This window comes from Neovison vison, chromosome 12, assembly GCF_020171115.1.
Source record: "Neovison vison isolate M4711 chromosome 12, ASM_NN_V1, whole genome shotgun sequence".
Classification (NCBI taxonomy): Eukaryota; Metazoa; Chordata; class Mammalia; order Carnivora; family Mustelidae; genus Neogale; species Neogale vison.
Window position 1 is genome coordinate 132,924,140 of NC_058102.1, and position 15,592 is coordinate 132,939,731.

The window sequence follows — 15,592 nt, forward strand, 5'->3', positions numbered from 1 at the left end:
ACACCAGGACATGACTACTTGCTGAGAAATGTCAACCCTAGTGACGTAATCTTTTCTTCATATTCAAAAAGAGAATAAATATATCACATGATTACTCTAAAAGGTCATTTTCCTGCCTGGAGCAAAACTTTTGATTTTTTTTTTTTTTATTACTTGGTTGTGTGTGTGTGTGTGTGTGTGTGTGTGTTTTTCTTTCCCTTTACATTTCAATTAAATGACATTTGAATTTTTAAACTTTCTTTAAGAAATTGAGACAAAAATGTGCAACAGGATCAAGTAAAATGTAAATTTAGATAGATAGATACCTTAGAATAAATCTCAGTAAATTTAGAATCAGTTTTAAATTGAATCGATTTTAACATCCACTTGCAGGGCACCCGGGGGGCTCAGTTGGCTAATAAGCATCTGACTTCGGCTCTGGTCCTGTTCCCAGGGTCCCAGGATCAGACTACATCTGGCTCGATGCTCAGCAGGGCATCTGCTTGTCCCTTTCACTCTGCACCTTGCACTGCTCTCTCTTTCTCTCAAATAAATAAAATCTCAAAAAAAAAAAATCCATGTGCTTTTCCCACTTATGTAAATAAATTACAATATTCTGATGGTCTCATAAAATCTGAGCTTAATCACTTCTTTTAATTTAGAGAAAAAGACAATATGAAATATTTAGATTTAAATTTAATTTTTCTAAAGGTTAAAATGCCTGGAGTAGAGGTGGAGGTAGGGGGTGTATTCTGGAGAAATATGCTGTTAAGCAATGATGCTCTTTCTTCAGGGAGACTGTTAGAAAATATTTAAGAGACAATCTTCATGCACAGATTAGATCATCTCCCTTGAATTTGAAAAATTATTTAGTGAGGATATTTTTTTTCTGTCGAAAGATTAACTTTTTCAAAGACAGAATTTGAAGGCCATAGATGAAAGTTCTGTTTGCGACAGGATTTATACTATACGTTGGTGGAATAGGTAGGTTGAGTCATTGTGAGATGCAGTTAATATGGCACTGAAACATACTGCCTACCCCTCCGCCCAAGTATATTCCACCAATATTTAAGTGTATTTCCACCACCAAAATACCCTTTTAGCTGAATATGGCCTTTGAGTTTCATGATAAATGTCAAATGCCAACTTGGAAGAGTCAAATGTATCCAAATTTAAATCTTAATTAATGCCTTTGCTTTACTTGGCTTGTAAGATAAATAGACATAAATGTAAATAGACATAAATTGTAAAATAAATGTGACAACCTGGGAGACACTTTTCAAAACAGGGAAATCAGGGGATGCCTGGGTTACTTAGTCCGTTTAGCGTGCGACTCTTGGTTTCAGCTCAGGTCATGATCTCAGGGTTGTGAGATCAAGCCCTGCATTGGGTTCTAGGCTCAGCATGGAATCTGCTTGAGATTCTCTCTCTCTGCCTCTCCCCCTTCTCACTCTCACTCTTTCTCTTTCTAAAATAAATAAAATCTTCAAAACAGGGAAACCAGGAAAGGGAAGCCCATGGTTTGGGTGTAACCCATCAAGTTCAGAGTAGGTCAAGGGAAGAGCACTGGACAGCCAGAGGTAACCAGGCCAGGCCTGCTGTCTGCATGAGGAACAGGAATGTGAAATGCAAGGAGAGACTTTCCTCCTAATCTTCTTAAAGGCCAATTATGATTATATCTAACCAGGTGTAATTAGTGGGATGACATGATTGAAATTTTTGGTTTTACCTGTTCATTGTACTCCTTCCTTCTATAATCTCTCTAAAGGAATAGAACTGATTGTATTTCCATTATTGGATTAAATAGATACTGTTAATTTAAAACTTCTAGACAGGTGTGATTTTTTCCAAAGTTTATCATGTGATGGAAAATAATTTTATTCACATTCACAAATAACCCACTATGTGCATACCACCATAGAAAAAGTCTCAAACTCACCAGAATTTCGTAGTGGGCAAAGGGAGGAGGAGAGAGGGGAAGAATCTTACCAAATAACAATTACATACCAAACTACATAATATAGACAGGTAGTTACAAATACAGGAGGTCAAAAAATAAAGGTTAGTATGATCAGGACCAGCTATCAGCATAGAGGAATAAAACTTGAAATGGGGCTTTAAGGATAGAGATGTTGGATATGAGAAACAGAAAATTAGAGGACCATTCTGTATTTTGGCGATGAGGAAATCCTGACTTAGAATACTTTAATATGAAGTTCAAGTCCCATGGCAGCTTTAAAGGAACAGAATTTTAATGGTAGTTTGTAAAGAAATATACTGCCACTGGAGTCTCTTTGCCTGAGTAATTAATGCCAGAATTGAAGTCTTGTGTCTTTCTTTCAGGTGTGTCTGCACAGCTCACCAGCACTCGGCACCATCGGAACACCTCCGTAGGCACGCCATTTTGGATGGCTCCTGAGGTCAGATAGTTTTGAGAGGGACAGATGTAATATTTGATCTTTTCTGACTTTCCTTTTCATGCATACTCTATCTCCATATGTGTTTTGGAAGGTACTAGAAGAAAACATCAGTTGTTTTTATGTAAGGTTTTTGCATGTGTGAGAAGGAACATGGGAGGTGTTCAGTAAATGGACTATGAATGAACATGAATAAATGAAGGAGTGAATGAATCAGATGAGGTAAAAAGAAACTGCTTGCAGCCTTAATTTTTTAAATTAAATTTGCATTTAATTGCTTAACATGCATCCATATTATTAATATTATAGTAGAAATATTAGGAAAACTCCTAGCCTTTAAGATCAAATTTGTGGTGACTAACCTGTATCACAGGTTCCTACATTGGGCCTGTCTTGCTTGGGGACAACATTGAGCTTAAATAGACTCTTTTCAAACTGTTACCTTTGGGAAGTTGTGGATGAACTGCCAAAATTGCTGAGGGAAGAAGTTTTCTAGAGTCCCATCTTCTCTCCACAGCCATTCTTAATGCCTTTAATCTTTTTAATTATGTTTATCCATAAAGAACACTTATGTTTGAAAGCTCTCTCTTCAACCTCTGGGAAATGTTCTGCTATTTATTTACCATTTTCCAGGGAGTCAAGAGCAGGAAGTGGTTCAAATACTGCATTAATATTGCAAAGCCTTAGAATGAAATGTGTTTGGGGATTAAACCCTTGTGTGCTGTTTCTATTTTAATATTAATTCAATTAGTACTTACAAAAAAGTGAAATGTAAATGGAATATAAAACATGGAGAAAGGTTACATTATCTTTAGAGTCTTAAAAATTCCAGTGGATTCAAAAGCTTTTTTTTTTTTAAAGATTTTGTTTATTTGACACAGAGAGAGAGACAGAGAGAGAAGCACAAACAGGGGAATGGTGGGCAGAGGGGGAGAGAGAAGCAGGCTCCCCACTGAGCAGTGAGCCCTATACAGGGCTTGATCCTGGGACCCTGAGAGCATGACCTGAGCCAAACGAAGGGAGACACTTAACAAACTGAGCCAGCCAGGTGCCCTGGATTCAAAAAATTTTAAACAGGGTGTACATCTTGGAATAGGAATAGGAAGTGTGGTCATATAAAGAAAATCAAAATTGAGTAAGAGAATGTGAAGTGAGAGTTTCTTCAGTTTGTTCTGATATATTAGTAGTATTTTAAAAGCTTATGAAAAAAAATTTTTAATGGGAAATTAATAAAATATAGGGATAATATTAAACAGTATAGCTTATTTATGTATTTTAGTAATATAGAAAAACAATAATATAAATACTATACTATGTAATAATTATGTTATTACTTGATTAATATTAAATAGTCAATAACCTAACTTTGTATTTTCCATGTTATAGTAACAAAGACTTTGTTTGGTATTTAAGTTTTCTTCTAGTTAAGAAAGCAATTTTGATTAATCTTGGAACCACTGTCTAAGTAAGAGAAAATATTTTGATCTATCTAAAATGTAATTACCAGAGTATTAAATGAGTTAATAATTAAAATTGACACTCCTTAATATGCAATTACCGGACTGTCATTTTACTGATAAGTCATTATTTATTATTAGTAAGCCTCCAATAGCACAAACACAGTTTGAAAGCACTTTTCTGCTTAACAAACCAGTGGATGTTACCTTAAAGAGAAAGGTTCACTGTGATCTTTTTTTTTTAAATGTTTTATTTATTTATTTGACAGAGAGAGATCACAGGTAGGCAGAGAGGCAGGCAGAGAGAGAGAGAGAGAGAGAGAGGAGGAAGCTCCCTGCTGAGCAGAGAGCCTGATATGGGGCTCGATCCTAGGACCCTGAGATCATGACCTGAGACGAAAACAGAGGCTTTAATCCACTGAGCCACCCAGGTGCCCTCACTGTGATCTTTTTAAGCTATCGTGTAAATATTTGGATGTTCCAGATTTTGTGTATATTGTACTTATTCTTCTGCAATAAATATTTCCCAACTTATGAATGATTGGCAGTATTTCAATAAATTTCCACTTATCTAGAATTGTTGAAGTATATATATTTTGAATAACCGGCTCTCTAGCTCGTGAAGTCATGGGTTATACACCAGCTCTATGTTATTAATGACCAATCTCATAGAATTAGAAAGCAGCTAAGTAAATAAAATTAAATATATTCTCCATAACTAATGGCATAGAATTATTTCAGTGTTTTTAGGGCCTCAGAGGCAATATTGTTCATTTATCAGTTGAACAGTGGAATTCTCTACTGACATTTTTAAATTAAATTCTAATTCAGAGGAAGCATTTGCTGGTTACATAAAGCCATCCTTCCGAGACCGAAGTCCGTGCATGTTTCAGGATGAAAGGGACTAGGGAAAGAGTGACCATGGTAGGTGACCCTATCATTTTTACAAGCCACCATACATTGCCAAGAAAAAGGGAATATTATTTACAATAACACTAGGAAAGCATAAGCTAAGGATTTTTTAGGCAAATTGGAGCATAAATTCACCCAAGCCTTTGGTGAGCTATTCCTAGATCACACATATGGCGTCATAAAGTAACAACAACAACAAAAAAAGTTGGTGGGGCAAAATACATTTTTATACTAAGGAAGACCAAGAGACCCAAAAGAAGAGAAAATTCATCTGAATGTGTTTTTTATTTTAAACAGCTTTGTAGAGATATAATTCATCTACCATAGAATTAACTCATTTGATATGTACAGTTTAATGATTGTTAACTGTATGTTCACAGGGTTGTGCAGCCTTCATCACAGTCTACTTTTAGAGCATTTTCTTTCCCCCTAAAAGAAACCCCTTACTCATTAGCAGTCCCTCCCCATTTCCTCCCAAGCTGTCCTACGCTACACAACCACTAATCTGCTTTTTGTCTATGGAATTGCCTCTTCTGGACGTGTCATATAAATGGAATCATAACAGCATGTGGCCTTTGTGTCTGACTTCTCTCTCTTAGTGTTTACACATGTTGTAGCATACATCAATGGTCTGCTCCTTTTGATGGCTGAATCATATTCTGTTGTATGTATGCACAGTATTTTGTTTACCTACCACCAGTTGATGGACATTTGACTTGTTTTCACTTTGGGGCTATTAGGACTAAAACTTGTAAATATTTGTCACATGAATTGAATTTTTAATATAAAACTTGGGACTTTCATGCTTACTTTTGCTATAGTGTTTGCTAAAATCACAAACTTCATGCTGGTTTGTTTTTGGTTTTGTTTATTTATTTATTTTTTTTGCATTTTCTGCCAGGTGATTGCATGTGAACAGCAACTGGATACCACTTATGATGCCAGGTGTGACACCTGGTCCCTGGGGATCACGGCCATCGAGCTAGGGGATGGAGAGCCTCCACTAGCCGACCTGCATCCGATGAGAGCACTCTTCAAAATTCCAAGGTCAGAGGACTAACGTGGGGGGTACGGTGTCTGTAGCCCATCTTTCTCCCTTCAACTGGTGCTCATCAGGGAAACAGTCAATGTATTTTAGCAAAGTGGGAGCACAGTGGTCTGGGATATCTTCTGCCTCTTCTGAAATACTGTATGTACTCAATGGTTTCATTTCCCTGATCTAAGTAAGAGCTTTCTCTAGGTATTTGGTATGTTTTCCTTTTGCAGGGATTTGAGCTCCGAGAGCAGCAGTTCTTCCCACCCTTTATCTCCTCCCAAATTTGTCAGTAAGGCCCGGGGCCACTGTCGGTGCCCCAGTGATTGGCTTTGCTTCGCTCTATCAATCCAGTGATTTTTTTTTTTTTTTGACTACTTGCTAAGACTTTTCTTTGGAGGTTTAAAATGATATCATTAATAAAACAATACACAAAATTTACTGATATAATAGCAAAGACTTTAAATGTTAATATTTGAGTGTATTCATATAAAACAGTAAACTTAGAATAATCCCTTTGGAGTCATGAAAGCACTTTCCTCTCTGTGTAGACCTTTCCCTTCAGTGGATATATTGACAAACGTTCCTGTGTCTATCCTATTACTAATTAAATATTATTTTATATATGTTTTGGTTAGTTCCTAGACATTTCAGAACACTGATTTGAAAAGACTGCCTATTTTTATTATCTATGTATTCCCTTTTGAGGACTGTTTTAAGGATTATGCCTGGTACCATAGACCCAGTAGAATGCACACCCGGGGAGTGTGAGGTGATAAGTTATATACTTTTTTCAAACAAATTTTGTCATCTTAATGCCTGTAGCACTTAGGACCATATATTCAAAGCCCTGGGAAGAGTTATCCAGTTTTAAAGAAATAATGTCAGTATGTTACATTCATGTCAAAAGGGTTCTATTTGGAATATTTGGCACGTATTTAAATCAGTAGAAGAGGGCGCCTGGGTGGCTCAGTGGGTTAAGCCGCTGCCTTCGGCTCAGGTCATGATCTCAGGGTCCTAGGATCGAGTCCCACATCGGGCTCTCTGCTCAGCAGGGAGTCTGCTTCCTCCTCTCTCTCTGCCTGCCTCTCTGCCTCCTTGTGATCTCTCTCTGTCAAATAAATAAATAAAATCTTTAATAAATAAATAAATAAATAAATGAATAAATAAATCAGTAGAAGACCAAATATTTTGAATGCATTTTTCACTTTATCTTTGAACTTCCTTTCTGATACCTGTGTTCTAAATTATCATGACTTTATCATCCTTTACATAATAATTTCTGAGTAAATCCCAGGTCTAGTTATTTGTAAAATATGCTGTTTGGTTGGTAAGTGGGGAAATAAGATTACAAAAAAGAATAGAAAACCTATGCCAAGTCTAAGACATTTCATTAAATATGAGGAAAACAGAAAAAAATATATACATTTCCTAACTCTTGGTGTCGGCATGAAGCACTACATTTCCTGAGCCCTTTTATTTATGGTTTAAACTACCAGAGTTAGCTGGATGCAGTGATTCTTGGTGATGACCCTGGATGGACAAGGGATGACAACACTGATGTTTCTGGAAGTTGCATCCTCTTACTTACTTCCTCCAACTTCTGCCACCATTATATCTCTCGCATGGAGGTCTTAGAACATGAGCTATAGAAATAATGAGGAAAAAAAAAAAAGGGCTCTGAAAAGTTACCCCGTCTGAATGCTCTAAAATCATCAAAACTTTGTTGTACTCCAAGCAAGCCAGTAAATCTTAGGAAATTTACAGGAGGACAAGAAGCAAAGCAAGATTCTTGGGGAAGAGAATGACTTCTTTTAATGTGCAAGTCAGCAACCTTCAGGTAGTTCTAAGACTGGTACAGTGAGCTCCAGGCATGATCTAGGGCTGATGAGTGGCTGCACTTTTCTTTAATGAGCCTGTATAAACCATCCCCTAATTTCATTATAAGCTATTTAAGGAGTAATGCAGAACTGAAGATAAATTGTTTCCATCCCACTAATGAAAACAAAGAGCTGTTAGGATTAGTGGAAAGCAGTATTTCAGCAAATTCAGTCATCATGGTTGATCAGTGCTTCTTATGACGGAGTTAGATCAGCCTCATTTCCAAGGGATGTGCCTTCATATTCATGAACATGTCAAAGAAGAGCAAGATTTGTTTGGCCTTAAAATAAAGGCAACTAATAACGAAATATTTTAAGTGGCATTCAGAGCTTCCCAGCTAATCATATTTTCCAGTTCCTTACTTCCATAAACTTGTTCCCAGCAGCAACAGAACAACTCCTACTAAAGGCATTCTACTCTGCTCTTGTCTGCTACGGTGTCCCTTGTACTCTAAATGATCCACCTTTCAGGTCACCTCTGTGTACCCTGGCCATTCCTCAGAGACTTCTGCAGGACTCAAGTTAAAATAATAAAATTTAAAAATTCCCCAGTATTTGCTGTTTCTATTTTGCCAAGTTTAGATGTTTCCCCCTAGGGCACTCAGGTAAAAGGGAAAAGATTCCTTAAAAGAAAAAAAATTATCAGAAAAATTGGGTCATATATTAAGTGCTCGCTGAGAAACAAGGAAGCTGTCATTTTATACGAAGAATGCTTAATAACTAATCATCTGTCTTTGAATCAGAAAATTGTGGTCATGCTTGATTTATGCCTGGCAGAACCCCCAATCCCACTCATTCTCTAGTCTGTTCAGCTCTGACTCTGCACCGACTGACCAATGTGCACAATCCAACCGTGGTTCTTATTTTTTCCAGGAATCCACCCCCCAAACTAAGGCAGCCTGAGATATGGTCAGCAGAATTCAATGACTTCATTAGCAAGTGAGTAACAACAGAGTCTTTTTTTTTTTTTAAAAAAACAAGAGATACCATCCTGCTAGAACTTGGATATGTGCCTTTTACAACACTTCTGAATCTCCTCCTTATTTCTTATCTATTGAACAGCCCCAGAGGGTGTCCACTATTGTCTACAAAACCAACATTTGTACTGTCTTCTGAACGTTCAGTGAATCCATTATTGCTCAAATAATGATCTCAGGGTCATGTTCTTGTGCTTAAAGATAGCTATGCCTCTGAGGTTGCTTCATGGTCCATAAACACATCCTTCCATCTACCTGCTTTTTGCAAGTCACACCCTCCCATCTCCCAGGTACTCACCCACCGTTGGTTCAGTCCACTATTTTTAACCCTTTGTTTATCCGCATCACTCTTTCCCTTCACAGTCGGAATTTTCATTGCAGTCACTGAATCAGATAATTGTTTGATAAAATGCTTATTATTTGAAATTCAGTGAACATTTGAATTTGACAAATATTTAGCAGAGGGGCAGTGCCTCTGGGCAATCGACTGGAAGATATGAGTCAACAGTTTCTGACTATCTGCCCCACAAACCTCTTATCACAATTTTATTACATCCTCACCATAAACAACATTAATATTGATAAATAAGGTAAGGGATGACTCCAAGTTGTAAATGGGAGACAGGGGACTTTAAGATTACATGTGTCAGGGCATCTAGGTGGCTCAGTTGGTTAAGTGTCTGTCTTTGGCTCAGGTCATGATCCCAGGACCCTGGGATCAAGCCCCAGGTTGGGCTCCCGGCTTAGCAGGGAGTCTGCTTCTCTCTCTGCTGTTCGCCCTGCTCATGCTCTCTGTCTCTCAAATAAATAAGTAAAGTCCCCCCCCTCCAAAAAAGATTATGTGTGTCGGACACTACTTAGAAAATGTAGAAAGGGCAAAGAAAGTGGAGGACCCAGTCATACCTGTAATAGAGTCATTGGTGTTTCTACCAAGAGTATCTGCTTATTCCCTTATTCCTGTAAAGACAAAAGGCTTAGAGTTAAGGGGTATGAAAACCTGGGGACTGGTAGTCACATTTTGTTCCCCAGTTTTCACATGAGCATCTGTTACTGAGTACGGGCCGTGCAGTACAGAAGATTTGTTGAAGTGTAGTCAGACCTTACGCATCTTCTAGGAGAATCTCTGAGAACTTTGAACGGCTCCGACAATTCGTAATTGTGCCCCACGTCTGCGGTCCTTCCACACAGATCTTCAGTGGAACTTGTGGCTTTGACACATTCCACACGGTTTCACCTCCAGGAAACATTTCCCGACTTCCTCCCGGCAGCTAGTTAGCATTCTGCCCTGTGTGCTCTCGCTGCGTTTTGCTCCTCTTCCATGAGGAACAGCTGTTTGGAAGCCTCTCTTCCCAGACAGGAACTTCAGGGCACCGGATATGCCTTACTTGTCCCTGTAACGCCTCCGTCCTGCAGAGTGCCTGGTACATACCAGCTCTTGGATACACTTTTACTTGGAGAAAAGAGTCGCATATGTGACTACACTCAATCCACTGACCAAGAGCTCCAGATGTCAGAAAAGGATACATTCTGTTTTCTGACCAGATGTCAGAAAAGGATACATTCTGTTAAACTGAATGATCACAAAGAGCACTTATTCTTAATGCTCAGATATCATCATCCTGGTTCCTTAGTGTATTTTACCATCCTTGGGAAATATGTTACTGGTTAAGCCCAGGAAAGTAAATGACCAAATCATCATCCCAGGAGGAGTGACAGTGCAGATTAGAAATGCCACGGCCCAAGTCAAGGCATGGCTCCTTCTTCCTCTTTCTTTTTTTTCCTTTCTTTTTTTTTTTTTCTATGTCACCTAGTGCCAGCCCAGCACTGATCAGTTGTCTCACAAGTGCAGATCCTCTGAATCCCAGGGTGGGAAGGGTCCTGGAAGTTGACACAGTCCAAGCCATATCCGGGGCATAAATCCTTCCCGAGCAAGTGCACTGGGTGGCCATCCCATCAAGATGTCCTCATCCCTAATCAAGGTGATCCTACCCAGTGCAGCCATTGTAACTTTGAGAAGCCTCCCTGTTGAAAAGTTCTTCCATATGCTGCCTTCAAATCTCTTTCTCTCATAATTCCATAAATCGATCCTGGATTCTTTTTTCTCCTGTGACCACTGAAAACTAGTCTAATCTCTCTTCCAGATATTTGAAGACAGCTGTCATGGCTGATTCAATGTCCCACTTGTTCAGCTGTCCCTCCTGTGATGCTGTTTCAAGTGCCCTCACTAACTTTATCCTTTCTCATGCTACAATCTAGACCCCCAAGGATGTGCACAGATGTGGATTTTAAACATCCCCCGCACATTAGTTTAGCAGTTTTATCACGTAGAAAAGAAATAGATCAACCGAGAAACCTTTAAAGGAATTAGGGGAGGGAAACAGAAAAGTTTGTTTTAATTTTAGATAAGCTTTCAAATCGTAATGACTTCAATCCTTCATTCTTTAGCTACTGGCTTGTAAAGGGGCCTGCCTGCAGGGGAAATTGCGTTTCCTCACCACTATGCCAGCATGCTTGCCCAAGGGGGCCATGTTTAGTCGGCAGTTGGGAAGGCTAAGTGGCCTTGCTCCCAGACGTGTCCCCGTTCACAAACATGTGTTCCGCCATATTGCAGGTTAACATGCTTTGAGACATGCCTCTCAGGATGAACACTGTGAGGAGTGTTGCTCTCTTGTGTTGCACTAGTTGTTAGGAGTATGAATAATAACATCAAAACTCGAACTTATCTAGTAATTACATCTTTCTTTCCTTCTCTCTTGCTCTCTCTCTTTCTCTCTCTCTCTCTCTCTCTTTTTTTTTTTTTTTGGCCAGTGCAGGTGCTTGACTAAAGATTATGAAAAGCGCCCAACAGTGTCAGATCTTTTACAGCATAAATTCATTACTCAAGTCGAGGGCAAAGACATGATGTTGCAAAAACAGCTCATGGAATTCATCGGCATTCATCCAGGCATGGGAGGCACAGAAAAGGCCAGGTAATCGAATAACATCTTCATTCACAAAGTCCAAACATTACCTAATGACACTGCACAGTTTTATAATGCGATAGTGCTGAAGGTAAAAAAAAAAGAACTCATTTAAATTAGTTCACTGTGGGTTCTGAGATAAGAGGATACTTGCATGAAAAGTGAATTCACATGTTGAGTTGCATCCTGATATTGGTAACATTGCTTGCAGCATTTTCTAAACAACTTCATCAGAATAAAGAATGTAAAGTTTACATGATTAGTGTTGGCTTATATTTTCTTGTGTTTTCTGATCTTCTATAAAGTTAAGGTGTCTTATATTTGAGACTTAAAAAGAGACATAAACCTGAAAAGACTTTCTGGTAAGTATTATTTCTTGGTATCATTTTTTCTGGTTGAACTCTATTCAGAAATATTTTAAATATCATTACTCCTACTTCCTATTTGGGCTTCTAATAATCTACTATGTATAGTTTATGTAATATTGAATACGCCTTTTACTTATTATAGATAGTATATGTGTTTATCTCAGGGAACTAAGAAGATACAGAGAAGTATACAACAAAATGAATCAAGTATATCATTTTAATCTATAACCTTCTAGTATCTTATGAATGGATATACGTTTTTTTTAAAAATTAGAATACTATTTATATGTGTCCTGGAACCTCCTTTTTTTTTTTCCCCTTAGTAATCCCCATCACCTATTTCACCCATCCCCCATACTGTCTCCCATCTGACAACCACCAGTTTGTTCTCTCTATTTATGAGTCTGTTTGGGGATTTTTGTTTGTTTGTTTGTTTGTTTTGTTTTCTAGATTCCACATATAAGTGAAATGAGACGATATTTGTCTTTCTCTGTTGGATTGTTTTACTTAGCATATACCCTCTAGGTCCATCCATGTTTTTCAAATGGCAAGATCTCATTCCTTTTATAGTTGAGTAATATTCCATTATATAGTTTTACTACATCTTCTTTACACATTCACCTTTCCATAGACACTTGGGTTGCTTCCATATCTTGACTATTATAAATGATGGCACAGTGAACACATGGGACATGGGTGCATATATCTTTTCAAATTAGTTTTTCATTTTATTTGGGTAAATAGCTATTAGTGGAATGACTGGATTGTATGGTATTGCTATTTAAATTTTTTGAGGAATCTCCATACTGTTTTGCAGAGTAACTACACCAGTTTACATTCTCACCAACAGTGTGTGAACATCCCCTTTTTTCCACATCCTTACCAACACATTATTTCTTGTCTTTTTGATACTAGCCATTCTGACGGGTATGAGGTGACATCTCATTGTGGTTTTGATTTGCATTTCCCTGATCATGAGGGATCTTGAACATCTTTTTGTGTCTTTTGGTCATCTGTATATCTTTGGGAAAATGTCTATTCATGTCTTCTTCCATTTTTAATCCGATTATTTGTTAATGTTGGGTTGTAAAAGTTCTTTATATATTTTGGATATTAAATCCCTTATTGGATATATCATTTGCATATATCTTTTCCCATTCAGTAGGTTGCTTTTTCATTTTGTTAGTGGTCTCCTTTGTCGTGCAGAAGGTTTTTATTTTGATGTAGTCCTGATCATTTGTTTCTGCTTTTGTTTTCCTTGGCTGAAGAAACATGTCCATAAATAATGTTGCTAAGGCCAATGTCCAGGCCAATGTCCAAGCCAATGTCCAAGAGAATACTGCCTGTGTTATCTTTTAGTTTTATGGTTTCAGGTCTCACATTTAGGTCTTTAATCTATCTTGACTTTATTTTTGTGTAAGAAAGTAGTCCAGTTTCATTCTTTTACACGTAGCTGCCCAAGTTTCCCAATACCATCGAAGAAACTGTCTTTATCCCATTGTATACTCTTGCCTCCTTTTTCAGATTAATCTGAAAAAATCTGCCCCTTCTATGACAGATTTTTTAAATACTGCCAGCATTACCTTGTATGACTTTTCAATGATTGATTTAAATAATTCCCTATTATTAAATATTTAGGTTGTTACTAATTGTTTCTATCTCTGATAAGTAACATTGTAATGAACAGAGTTGCACATGAATCCCTTATTATTTTCTTAAGATAAGTTCCTAGACACAGTGCTAAGTCAAAGGTTAGTCTTTTGTAGTTTCAGTTTATTCTTGAGAATTCTATTAGTTTCATTTAAGGAGCATATCATTATTTAAGGGCTAAGTGAGGAGAAGTGAGTGGAAAATGGTGCATGGGGGTGCCTGGGTGGCTCAGGGGATTAAGCCTCTGCTTTCGGCTCAGGTCATGATCCCAGGGTTCTGAGATGGAGCCCCGCATCAGGCTCTCTGCTCAGCAGGGAGCCTGCTTCCTCCTCTCTCTGTCTGGCTCTCTGCCTACTTCTGATCTCTGTTTGTCAAATAAATAAATAAAGTCTTAAAAAAAAAAAAAAAGAAAATGGTGCATGACTTAAAAGGTGATTCTATTTGAATTCCTGTCAGGGTCACATGTTTCATTCCTATTTGTTTAATGCCTGTGTGCCAGACATTGTTAGGACTTTATATTATCTCACGTGATTTTGTAACATCCCTGATATAGGACACTCCATTTTCACGGCTGAGAAGAACCAAAGTTTACAGAGGCTAATTAACTTCTGTAAGGCAACACAGGCAAGGAATGACCTAGCAGGAATTCGAATCCTGGTCCCTAAACCCAGGCTTTATTCACATGAGTAAACAGAGTAATGATAGTAGACATCTCTGAAGGTTAGGCCTTGCCTATATGAGTTTACAGCCTTGCTAGAGAATCAGAACTCATATACCTGTAGTGAGGAAACATTACATTGTGAGTGGAATGAATTACAGAAAAGAAGGAAGGAGGCATGTAGTTTACAGTGAGGAGATGGCCCTGGGCTCACACATGTCCTTCCTTCCTTCCTTCTTTTTGTGACTGTAGTTCCATAGTCAGCCAAAATCCCATACTTCCCAGAGCAAGTGGACAAACAACAAGCAAACAAACAAAATGAACAGAAATTGAAGTGTACCAGCATCGTGTTGGGTGCTCAAGAACTACTGAATATTTGAGATTTTACCTTATTTGCAAGCTAATAAGTTGACGTGCCAGTTACAAGCATATTTGCAGAAGATATGAGTCTTCCGGATCAGAAGCAAAGGACCTTACTATTCTTGTTAAGCCAGGAACATAAGTTTTATATCCATGATGGTTATTCTTGTCCCACAAATCCTAGTGCTGATGTGGAATGACCTAGATAGATTGGTGTATACAGTAGGTTTGCCAGATAGTATAGGGACCCTGAGCTTGGGAAACTCCAATCTTTGAAAAGGGAAGGGCCAGTGAACCTGCCCAATCTTTGTCCTGGAGCAGACATTATCTTTACTATTTTGTTAAGCAAACAACTTCCATCTGTCATGGAAAGAGACATTATCTCTAATTTCTACCATTTGCTATACAAGCATTCTTGGAAATACAGTCTGGAAACAAAGCTAATATAAGACATGCAGAAACGAGAGAGACCCATGGGTAATTGTCTCCCAGCATTCAGACATCGTAAAAATGGTTGATTTAAACAATATTTAGATTCTAAGTCTGTTGCTCTAAGTTCCAGAGATAAAAACAAAGAAAAAAAATTATTGAAAACAACTCTACATTGGGCACCACATTAGATTCAACACTTGTATTTCTGAGTCACAAAATTGATTCTTGTTTATCTTGTTAAGAATTCAGAATATGTTTTCAGTGTGAGAACTTCTGTTTCACTCAGAATTGTGGAAAATTTTCAGTCATGATATCGTTAAATATTGATCTTCTCTTATTCTTTTTATTTTCTAAGAGATAAATAATGCAATGTCCCAATATACCTTATGTGACTTATGTTTTCTCCCTTATGTTTGTCTTTCCTTTATCATTCCTCTGCTGTATTTTGGATGATTTCTTCAAAATTGTTTCTCAATTCACTAATCCTTAGGATAGGACTAGTCTAGAGT

The 15,592-nt window shown here is 37.8% G+C and overlaps 1 protein-coding gene across 1 annotated transcript in view; it reads left to right on the plus strand.

The window, feature by feature from the left end:
• Positions 1–15,592, plus strand: part of MYO3A (myosin IIIA) — a 218,340-nt gene that overhangs the window by 38,816 nt on the left and 163,932 nt on the right. Inside the window, exons 5-8 of the mRNA XM_044227979.1 lie at positions 2,323–2,399; positions 5,667–5,812; positions 8,552–8,617; positions 11,469–11,624. Coding sequence (XP_044083914.1) covers positions 2,323–2,399; positions 5,667–5,812; positions 8,552–8,617; positions 11,469–11,624 — 445 coding nt within the window. The remainder of the gene's footprint in view (positions 1–2,322; positions 2,400–5,666; positions 5,813–8,551; positions 8,618–11,468; positions 11,625–15,592) is intronic.